Source organism: Mus caroli, chromosome X (assembly GCF_900094665.2).
Source record: "Mus caroli chromosome X, CAROLI_EIJ_v1.1, whole genome shotgun sequence".
Classification (NCBI taxonomy): Eukaryota; Metazoa; Chordata; class Mammalia; order Rodentia; family Muridae; genus Mus; species Mus caroli.
The window spans coordinates 149,257,263-149,269,340 of record NC_034589.1 but is presented as its reverse complement, the minus strand read 5'-3'; the positions used below and the strand labels follow the sequence as shown (position 1 = coordinate 149,269,340).

The 12,078-nt window shown below is 36.8% G+C and overlaps 1 protein-coding gene across 2 annotated transcripts in view; it reads left to right on the top strand.

Annotated features, from left to right (window-relative positions):
• Cdkl5 (cyclin dependent kinase like 5) overlaps positions 1-12,078 on the top strand; it is a 186,953-nt gene that overhangs the window by 133,747 nt on the left and 41,128 nt on the right. For both annotated transcript variants that reach the window (XM_021153604.2, XM_029473209.1), the window contains exons 6-9: positions 526-646; positions 2,695-2,754; positions 5,098-5,188; positions 9,232-9,421. In XM_021153604.2, the coding sequence (XP_021009263.1) occupies positions 526-646; positions 2,695-2,754; positions 5,098-5,188; positions 9,232-9,421 (462 nt within the window). The remainder of the gene's footprint in view (positions 1-525; positions 647-2,694; positions 2,755-5,097; positions 5,189-9,231; positions 9,422-12,078) is intronic.

The window sequence follows — 12,078 nt, the reverse complement described above, 5'->3', positions numbered from 1 at the left end:
GTGTAGACATGTGTGTTGCTCCAGTGCACATGTGGCAGTCAAAGGACAAATTTGTTGAGTTAGTTATCACCTTCCACCTTTACATGAGTTTCAGGATCACACTCCTGTTGGGAGGTTTGTGTCATTAGACAGCAAGTGTCTTTACCCGCTGAGCTATCTCACTGGTCCTCAATATTTTCTAGCCTGTTTTAATTTTTACAGCAAATGTAAAAATTAACCATAGAGAGATCTCCCTTCTTCCCTCCTCTCCTCTTCCTTTCCTTCCCTTTTCTCCTCCCTCTCCACCCTCTCAGTATTAGAGGCAGCAGTAAGGAGTAATAACAATATAATTTCTCATAAAGTAAAATTTTTGTTTGATGCACTCTCCTGATCTACCATAAGCTAAGTTATAGATTAAATTCAAACCATAAAAACAATGCATGTTGTCTGTCAGCTGAATCCTTATCTAAGGTGCTAATGATTAGTAGTTCATAAGTGATGGCCTTGCCTACTCTTAGAGATGAATGTCTTTGCATTTGCTTTTAGAATATGCTCGAATTGCTGGAAGAAATGCCAAATGGAGTTCCACCTGAAAAAGTTAAGAGCTATATCTACCAACTAATCAAAGCTATCCACTGGTGCCACAAGAACGACATCGTCCACAGAGGTGAGTATAGACTTTTGAAATGGAAAAAAAAAACCCTAAATCAATTGGCTAAAATTAAAGATTTACTGTTTTAAGAATATTTCTATCTAAGTTAAGCATATTTTGAAAGTAAATAGATATAAAAAGCCCTTTGCTCTTCAGGTCTCCTATAACCAACCAAGGGTACCATATTTGGCTATTGTGTTGATATCTCTATTAGTATGACCAAGTATTCTATAAGCTGCAGCAATAACTAATGAGTTAGCAGATACAAATTTTGAAGCTTATTCTTGGTGGAATTGAGTGGCAAAAGGACAATTTCCATAGCCTTTGGATCTTATGAACCATCTCAAAACCAGGCCTTATAATGGCCTTAAAGTCTAGTATATATATAGCTCCACTTCCTGAGTTTGGCTCCCTGTTGGCGAAAAGTAGCCCTCTCCTGTAGTTTGAAGGGATAATCAGCCTTGTATGGGCCATGACTATAATTCTCTAAACTATATTACTTTTTCTTGAGTATCACAAAGTCAATGGTTTCAGCAATAAGGAAAATTATTTGCTCTGTGTTATTTTGACTCTGATATTTGTTTTCGAATAATCTTACACTGTGAAGTTTTACAGCAATGGGTCACAATTTGATACAATAATAAAGCTAAAATTTTTATCAGAAAATATTGATAATATTTTTGTCTAAAAGTAGATATGTCAATATTATCTTTGTACTATGCTGTTGTACAGCTAATGCTGTTGATTGTTATTATTACTACTACTACTACTATTATTATTATACTAAATTCATCTGTACAAATGTTCAAGAATAATCACCTTTAAACTAGTCTTACTTTTCAGAATAGCTGAAAGGTATTATGAAGATTTTGAACACTTACTATTTGACTTTCATAGTTACCATGTTATCAGATTGTAAATGTCATAAATAAATCCCCAGGTTAACTAGCTATCTAGTGGCTTAGGTGCTAGCTCTAAAAATAGCCCATGTTACACTTTAGCATGTTAATGAGGAGCTGTGTTGGGTGTGTTTCCATTATGAGACTGTGTTTTGTTTCAATGTATAGCTGATTAATGGTAGGAAAATAGGATTCTAGGCTGGGGCTGCAAATGGTAGAGTCCTTGACTAGCATGTGTAAGACCTTTGATTCAGTCTACCTGATTAGAAAACATAATTCTGTGACTGGGAGATCTGTAGATTCCACTGTACTCTCTTCACTTTCCCCTCCACCATAGAATAGAGAGACTAAGTACGGAACTCAGAAAATAAAGTTGGAGTTGTTCTCTGGGCATTTGGGAGCTAGAGGCTGGAGGATTGGGAATTCAGGGTCATCTTTGACTACATAAGAGTTGAAGGTAGTTTCATATACATGAGACCCTATCTCAACAAATACAATTAAAAGGTTCCTCTCAGTGGAATAGCTCAACTTTATTTTTTGTAAATTTCTGCTCCTAAGTTCCTATCACATCTTTCCATGATCTATTGGAAAATAATGGGAATCTTAACTTGATTTGTTAGCATAACTTCAGCATTAAATGTTGTTTTAGTTGTAAACTACATGGAAAAGCTAAGTAGGTATGTGAATATAGGAATTATACAGAGCAACTTTTACTTTCTTGTTAAAAAATAAAATATATTATGCTGTTCAACTACTGATGTGTGTATTTTTAAAGATAGCATGTAGATATAAAAATTTGAGGTTTAGTCTCCAAAATTTTGTATTATCAGTGTTTTATGCAGCAAAAGTAACTCCTTGAAATATATTGATCTAAATTTAATCATTTAAAAATTCCTTACCGAGTGTCCTCTATGTGTTGTATGTTCTAGCCTTAGCAGAGGAAGGGAAAGAGCAAGGTTTGGGAGGCCTTAGGGCTCTTCTTGGTAAGAAGTTAATTGAAAGTTTTATGTAGCAGCCTAGCATGTCTTGCTCTTCTGTACACTGCACAGTTTCCTAGGCAGCCTACTCAGATGAGTTTACCCAGAAGCCATTGCAGTGCTACAAGTGTCAATCAGCGGACCACAGAACATTCTTACTTACTAATTTTTAATCTTGGTATTCTAGATATAAAGCCTGAAAATCTCTTAATCAGCCACAATGATGTCCTGAAACTATGTGACTTTGGTGAGTTAAAAAGAAGTTGAGAGTATTAATTTAATAAAACCCGTGGGTATCTTTTAAAGGTATATTAAAACCAATCTTGTTTTGATTTAAATTAGCAGAAAAGCATTCAGTTGGGTCATATGCTGCCAGGTGGTGGCTGGGGATAGCTTTGCTTCCTCTTTGTTGTATGGTGTATTATCTACAATTTTAACAAATTATTCAGGTACTTGTCTAACAGAAAAGAGTTTGAAGCAAATAATTGCTTGCCGTATAAGAGTAATGTACCAAATTACCTCAGAATTGGAGCTTCCTGGGTTTAGTAGGATAAAATATTTTAAATATTGACAGAAAATATTCTACATTTAGTCATAACTACTAGATCTATGCTCATATATATTCACAGTTATGTATGGTATGCATACAGTAGTTACATCTATGAGGTCAAAGCCATTTTTAAAGTACTTCTATTCTCCCATTTGTTTCTGTTAAATAATAAATGAAAATGGTAATTTGTGTATAATGCTCTTATTTCTTGAATATATAGAAAAACTTATAAAATTATACTCCTAGTGAAAGCCTGTATTGTTTCTCATGTAGGTAATTCTATTTTAAATAATTTAGAAAAGTTCTAAAATCTTGAGTTAAGAGTGTTTAGGCCATGGTTCATCAAAATATGTCAGAAAGGAGCATTTATGAAATGAAGCAGATAACTAGATAACTATAATCAAATTTTGAGTTATCTTTAGTACTTAACAGTTGATTTAATTATTTAAATTATTTTATTTTAAAATAGGAGCTCATGTATCCCAGGTTGACCTCTAAGTCACTATGTAGCTAAAGATGTCTTGAAACTTCTGATCCTCCTGCCTCCACTTCTTGAGTGTTGGAGTTATGATCATGTGCTACCACACCCCTTTTATATAATGTTAGAGGTAGAACCTACAGATACCTGGGTCCTAGGCAGAGACCACCAACTGGGTGTATTCCCAGGCATCAGTATGACAATTCTTTAGAATATTATTGGAAACTGGAGAGAGATGGCTCGGTGCTTAAAAGTACTTGTTGCTCTTGAAAAAGACCTGGGTTCAGTTCCCAGACCCACTGGGCAGCTCAGAACTGCCTGTAACTAACTCCATTTCCAGGGGATCTGACTTCTGTTTTTTGGCCCCCACTAGTTTCCAGGAATCTTTTCTACTTATGAACTCCTCTCTGTAATTATGATATGTCCCAATGTTTCAGTAGACTCTGTGTCCCTAGAACTCTATTTACTATGCCTCCATGATCCTCTGTTAAGATCCAAGGTGACTAACAAGTATAAAACAGATAAAATACAAAGGAAATGCCTGCAAAATGATTCATAGTAAGAGGAAAAGAGCACTGCTTCTCCAGAACTCTTTCTGTCTTTGGTCAGGAAGTTCCTCCTGGTAGCACTACATGTGGCGTTCTGTGTCCTGTGGGTCCATCCTATCAAGGACTTCCTAATTGCCTTCCCTGGCAGAGAGGCAAACTCCTTTGTCTGACTTGAAGAGCCCTATTCAGAAGTGCACATCGTTATTCAACAAATGCTTCAATAAGAAGACTTGATTAGCTGAAGTTAGGGGTTTTGTCTTTTTGCTGTTGTTTTTTTAAATTGATTCACTTTAAGAAACACAAATTTGGGCTGGAGAGATGGCTCAGCCATTAAAGACTCGGCTCACAACCAAGGAAGACAAAAAACGCTAATTTCTCTTCTCACAGGACCTTAATTTTCACTCCAGTTTTAATGTTTCAGTTCTATATAACCCTGATGGTGAACCTCTATGACAGTTGATGAGTCAGATGGGGAATTAATTTATCTTACTGCTGCATTTTGTAGTCCTAAACCTTTGGAAAGAGTGAGAGACAAAAATAATGCTAGTGTCTCTAAGATAATTAAGATGCCCCTAAGCTGCTTCTACAACAGTAAGGGCTAAGAAGAATTTTCAGCCCACTTGTTCCTATCAGTGCCAACTGTGAATTGTTTACATAATGACTGGAACTGCTCAGCAACAGAAATACACAAATACAATGTAAGTCTCACTTAGCAGAGCGAATGCAGGTGTGACTGACTTCTGGCCTGAGTGGGCACTTAATTTTACTCCTAAAAAGAGCCACTTTGAAAATATGGTCTGAATGCTTCCAAAAACACAGGGTGAATTTGAAAACATGGATGGGTTCGTAGCAAATTCATTCTGTGCTTTAACATATGAACACAATTAACTATTTCAAATAAAGTTGTTCTTAATAAACAGTCCTTTCAATATTAGTCATTATGTTCTGTTGGTATCTCTTTAAATATAGCTATACGTGAAATATTTGGCCAACAGGAGCTTGCTATTCTTTCAGGTTTTGCTCGCAATCTCTCAGAGGGTAACAATGCTAATTATACAGAGTATGTGGCTACAAGGTGGTACCGGTCTCCAGAACTCCTACTTGGGTGAGTTCTCTTTCTCAAATAGAGTGACCTCTACACATTTAGTGTGTGTGTGTGTGTGTGTGTGTGTGTGTGTGTGTGTATTCACTTATGGAAAATAAGAACTCTGGTTACTTACACATATTAGTTGCATATCCACTATAAAAGAAAAAAAAAGACACCCAAGAACTTGATGCTATGAAACAAGCTTCATTTCATTTATCATAGTTCTGAGTGACTGTAACTTGAGTTCAGTGGAGTGGCCTTTCTTGGAGTCACTGTGATGGTAGCTAGTGGGCCAGAAGATTGACTGGGAGTTAATTGATGAAGTGTACTTCAGCTGGTGTCTGATAGATTCCTTTTGTTTTTCTCTGCATGTATGTGTGGTTTTACCGGGAGTGGGAAGCTGTGTGTATGTGCATATAGAAGCCAGATCGTCATTCCTCGACTACAATCCATCAGTTAGGCTAGGTGCCCTGGACAGTGAAACCGGGGGAGGCTGTTCTCTCTGCCTCTCCAGTGCTGGGATTACAAGTGGGTGCCACCATGCCTGATATTTTTATGTGGATTCTAGGGACTGAATGAATTTGGGTCCTTATTTTTTGTAAGTCATGCATTTCCACCAATGGATCCATTCTCTTAGCCCCTGGCAGACCGTCGTGAATCCATCAGGACTTACCTTTAGTAAGCTAGTCTGTTTCCAAAACTGATAGGAGAATTCTGTGCATCAGGAAGTTTAGCCCTAAAACAAAGGTGCTTTCCAAGGTCCTATTCCTATGGCATTTGTCTTATTGATCACAGCATGTCTCATGACCAAAGCATAATTCAAAGTATGGAGAAAAAAAAAATCTTACCTCTTTTTTTTTTTTTTTTTTTTTTCTTTTTGAGACCGGGTTTCTCTGTGTAGTCCTAGCTGTCCTGGAACTCACTTTGTAGATCAGACTGGCCTTGAACTCAGAAATCCACCTGCCTCTGCCTCCCAAGTGCTGGGATTAAAGATGTGCACCTCCACTGCCCAGCAAAATCTTACCTCTTGATAAAGAGAAGTATTAAAGATGAATTACAAGGGGACAGTTTGACATTCTGGCTTATCTGTTGCTACATTAAATACATACTTAAGTTTCTGTTCAGCCACTTTGCTAGACACAGGGTAAATACTGAACCAATTATCAGCTTTCTTCTGAACAATGTAAATCTTGTCGGATGATAAATGGCTATTCCTATTAAGCCTACATTGCTGATTTTTTCAGCAACATCTCCACACTCACCCCCTTTGCTCACCTCACCACTTTCAGAGCCCTGTCACTCATCTGTTAATACCAGAAACTCTTGCAATAATGTTCTTTTTTAATGCAGCCCAAGAAGGAGCCTGAAGTCTGCATCTCCATCACATGCTCCCATTAATAACTTTCTACCTATTCTAGGTTTTTCTCATTTCTACCTATCCTAGTATTTTCTCATTTTTTTTTTCAGTCGTAGTTCCTTCCTTGGAACCCAATAACAGAGAAAGAAAACATACTCAAATAAAGAAATAAAAGTAGTCATGTTGATAAATAATGAAAAGTACACAAATTGTTGGGTTTGCCATATTTTGCTTATGTAACATGCACACGTATCTGGGAAAGTAGGATACCCTTTATGTAACAGCAATGTAAATTTCTGTAGTTCTTATACCATTAAGGACTACAGGTATTACCCATTGAGAGTTTATTGGATGTTAAGTATTCATTTTCTAATGTTGCCAGCCACCATCTGATGTAATTCTTGATTTATTGATAATCTAGAGTCAATAAAAATTATTGATGTTTTAAAAATCTTTATTCTCTTAAATCAAAAATTTGCTTTATCCTGCAAAGTAAATTATGATTAGTCACTATCATTTAAATGGATCAAGTTTTAGATTTCTGTACTCATTTGTGTGTGTGCACCCACATACCACCATGAGTGCATATGGAGAGGTCAGAAGTTGATACTGTGTGTCTTCCTCTATTGTTCTCCTTATTTCTTTGAGATGGGGTCTTTTGGTCAACCTGGAGCTCATTTGGTTGGCTAGACTGACTGGCCAGTGAGTCCTCCAAGATCCTTTTGTCCCTGCTTCCCAGTGCTGGCATTAGAAGTACCCACTACAAGACCCAAATTTATATGTGGGTACTGGGGAGCCCAACTCATGTTCTCATGCTTACGTAGCAACCACTTTATTCACTGAACCATCTCCCCAGCTTCTTGTTCTAATTTCTGATCTTGGTCTTAGGGTTGGTATTCTTTATTTTCATCTGCATTTCTCCTGAGTACCTTTGTAGATTCATTGCACTGTATTATATTTCTCTGAGGGGTTTGAAATTTGAATTTACTGGACACTGTTTGCCAATGAAGAAATGAGTAGGAAGTAAATCATTCTTAGCACTGCAACCAAGAGCCCAAGTATGGTAGAAGGACTCGTTAAGATGTGTTTTTGTTTTTGTTTTGTTTGCTTTTGAGATGGTTTTACTATGTAGAAGCCCTGGCTGTCCTAGAATTCACTTTGTAGAGCAGGCTGGCCTCGAACTCACAGAGATTGCATGTTTCTGCCTCTCAAGTGCTGGGATTAAAGGTGTGCGCCACCCCCCAACCTCTGGCTAAAATATGGGTTTTTTTTTCCTATAAGATAGTCCCATGGAGGATATTGTGAGAGTGGCTTTATTATGAATCTTTAGAGAACATTTATTCTCTAATGGTTCCCATTAGAAAACTGAGGTTTTGGAAAACTGAGGTTATGTTTAGATATGTGTGACAGTTCCCCAAAATAGAACTCAGCACAGCCAACTTGAGCTAATTGTCATGGTCTACTTTAAGTACCATATTATGTGTGTAAAAATTTTACTGAAACTGGTTGATATTTGGTTTTATATTAAAAGTCTACATGTTTATACATTCCAAGGACTTTGCCCTTGATATTCAAAAATAGTTCCAGCTGCATAAAATATTCAAATTAGATGATAGGATTAAAATAGCTTGTCATGAATGTGTGAGGTTTTTCCATAGGTTTCTCAATCCAGTACCATAGGACAAAATTTTCTTTATCTCAAATATTTTTGAAATCAATATGCTTCATTGCCCAGAAAGCTACCAAAGATGTCTAAATGAACTTTCAATGTGGTTTTAGATTTTTGTGTGTGTGAGAAGGAAATGAGATAAATGAAATACTGATTTATTGTTGCAGTAACTTATTAACCTAAATATATTCTGTTATGGTAGCAGTGCTTAGTTTAAAATTTTTATTATCATAATTGCATTCTAGAATTTCATTTGAGATAATTTTTATATGTTTTATTTCAGATTTATTTTTAAGGCTTACATTATTTATTTTTGAAACTGTATATATAGTTTTTGTTTAAAAACTGTCATACATAATTTTATTCTAGGCTTTAGGTACTAAGCTATAAGGCTCTTTGGGGAGCCTTAGATTTTTCATTTATGGCCTCCATTTGTAGCAAACTCTTTGTAGCAGCCTCTCTAAAACTCTCTACTGATTCAGGTCCTGGAAGAGAACTACAAAGTCCTAAATATATTAAAACATGATTTGAGAGAAATAGCTATCAGAATGCCTCATATAATGTACAGTTATAATTAACTCCGCTGTTGGAAATTATGATACTAAACAATCAGAAGTTAAGTAATATTCAGTATTTGTTCAAAGTACACAAAGCAATGGCACATTCTACCAGACTAAAGCTCAAAAATGGATATAAATTTTGACACTTAGCAAGCTAAAAGGATAATTATTTGAAAATACACTTACTGGAAACATTCCATTCCATAAGTGAGGTGCTCTTATCCAATGTGTACACTACATTAGGGTTTATTAAAACCATTCATGTTCTAGATATATATTGATTTCTTTATGAGTGTGGGTTATGGACTTGTGTGCTGAATGTTTGCTTAGATGGCTCTAATTCTTTATTTGCAGTCTTACTTTTTCTTTAAGTGCATTCATGCTTTACATCATGAATTGGTCCAAAATAAGCTAGTAATTGTTAAACCCTTTTGTGTCTTTAGTTGCTAAGACCATTTCTTCTTTTGCTTTTCAGAGCCCCCTATGGGAAGTCAGTGGATATGTGGTCAGTGGGCTGTATTCTTGGAGAGCTTAGTGATGGCCAGCCCTTATTTCCTGGAGAAAGTGAAATTGACCAACTCTTTACTATTCAGAAGGTGCTAGGACCACTTCCATCTGAGCAAATGAAGCTCTTCTACAGTAACCCTCGTTTCCATGGGCTCCGGGTAAGAGGCTTTGCTAAAATCCAAAATGGAATCAATCTGGCAGCATTTCACTTGCTGTTCATTGCACAATGGCATCCTAAGCTATGCATTGCACATTCCTCCCTTCCCATCACAGCAGTTTTAATCCTCACTATACTGACTCTTATACAGTATTTGTGAAATTAAAAAAAAATAGTCACAATTCTCAAGTAGGAGTTGCTAATGCTTCTTTTCTAATATGTAAAGTTTGAGTTTTCAAAATCATTTTATCATGTACATCATTATATTCCAAACTTTCATTTTACACTCTTTATTCAAACTATTAAGCATCTCCAAAGTATAGAAATGTGCGAGTAGCTGCTGTTTACTTAGGAAACTTGGTTTGTGCTGACTTGAAGGCAGCCATGAATTCTTGTATTCTGCAGATATTTCCTGTGCATTGACAGTGAAACATTAAATCTTTGTAGAAGTCAGAAGCCTTGTTACCTTTGTGTAAGACTTGTTTGCTGAGAATATAATGAAAAACATTTTTGAAGTCATAAACTTTGCTTAAATGAGGAGTGTGTAAGTGCCAGAGGTACATCATCGGAATGACGAGTGATGTATAGAATTCTCCTTATTTCCATCTACCCACAAAAGCAGTTTTAAAGTTTTGAGCCAACACATCAATTTGTAGTCATTGTAGAAACTATCAAATAATTTCATCATCCCATCTTTTATTTTCTTTTCCAATGCAAGTGTATGATTCTTAAACTATGCTCCTATCTTTTTAAATCTATTTTTTTATTCTTTAAAAATGTTGGATATTCATATACTGTATTTCAATCATGTCCAACTCCAACTCCTTCTAGCGTCCCCTCACCTCACCTTCCTCTAAGCTTTCTGTCCTCCATTATTTTTATCCCTGTTGTTATTAAAAAACCAGCGTCTAGTAAGTGCTCCCCATGTATGTATGAGTGACCTACCAGCAGCTATGTCGGCAAAGGAAAATGACTTTTCTTTCCTAAGCAACCATCAACTAACATGGTATGACAAAGTCAAGGTGTTGTCTTGCCATTTGCAAAGCCCTTTGGTTTTTATCTTTGACTTTCTGGACCTCAGTTAGCTTTTGTTTGAGAGCACTACTGCTTACATGCACATGCGTAACACAGTCTCGGCTCCTGCTGAGCCCAGCCCACTTGGAAGAAATGAACCCACTGAGACACACACAGTTCTTCACACCCCTCTCTCCTTTATGCTCTCATGTCCTCTTCCAAATGTGCCTAAGTTGCTTCAGATTTGTTTTTCCTTTTATCTTTGCTTCTATTACCCAAAAAAAAAAAAAAAAAAAGCCAAAACCAAACCAAAACAAAAAACAACCATTGATTGGGTTATAAATAGCATGTAATTCAACAAATTAATTTGACAGTTATGGAACATTTCTCATCCTAGATGCTGAAAATGTGGCAACAAATAGAATTTGCTCTTGGTCTATCAGATAGACAAATATATTCACAAGTAAAATAAAGATAGTCCTAATTACTGAATTTCTGTTTCACTGAGAATCATTCCGTACTCCCTGCCATCACCTGTGAGGCCCTGCATGGCTGGGGCCCTTCTGTTACCTGACCTTGTCTCATACCTGTCTCCATACACCTGCCTTCAGAGTCTCACCACGCTTGCTTGTTCTTTGACCTCTATAGGCATCCCAAGGTTTTCATACTTTCTGAACTTAGGACTAAGGTTTCTTCTCCCGGGAGCATTCTTACCTTGCATGATCTTTCCTTCTACTGTAATATCAACCCAAGGAGAATCTCCTCTCATACAGCTCCTTCTTACCCACCCCGACTTTGTTTTCTATGCTTTTAGTTAGCATATAGAATAATTTTCATTACATTCATACATGCATATTATTGTATCTAACTTTTATTCACAGTCCTCATTGCCCTCATTCCTCCTTCCCTCTCTTGCCAGTCCCTTTGACATCCCCCTAAAAATAGTCTCTCTCTTTCTCTCTCTCTCTCTCTCTCTCTCTCTCTCTCTCTCTCTCTCAGACACACACTCACTCACACACATCTAGATACTGCATCGGAGACAAAAGCATGTGATATATCCTTTCTTTGTTCACTACTTTGGCTCAACTCATCTCCCCCTCTATCCAGACGGCTTCCTTCTGCCTCAGAGGGAAATCTGCATTGCATGTATGAGAGGAAAGCTTGTACTTACTTTCTTCAGTGTGGCTTATTTTGTTTCACATAGTTATCTTCAGCTCATCTATTTCTCTCCAGCTGACGTGGTTTCCTTTCTATTGATGACTGAATGAGATTCCATTGTGCTTTTATGTCACCTTCTCTTTATCTGTTCATCTTTGTTAGGCATCCAGGCTGGATCCATATCTTAGCTATTGTGAATACTGGATGTTCAAATAAGTCTGTGGTATGCCATTGTCAATTCCTTTTGGGCATATACATGTTTTTTTAAGTTAGGAGTTTGCCTTGTCTTCTTTCTTTCGTTCGTTCTTTCTTTCTTTCTTTCTTTTTTTCTGGTTTTTCAAGACAGGGTTTTCTTTGTGTACCCCTAGCTGTCCTGGAACTTACTCTATAGACCAGGCTGGCCTCAAACTCAGAAATCTGCCTCTGCCTCCCAAGTGCTGGGATTAAAGGCATGCACCACCACTGCCCAGCTGGTCATTTCTTTTT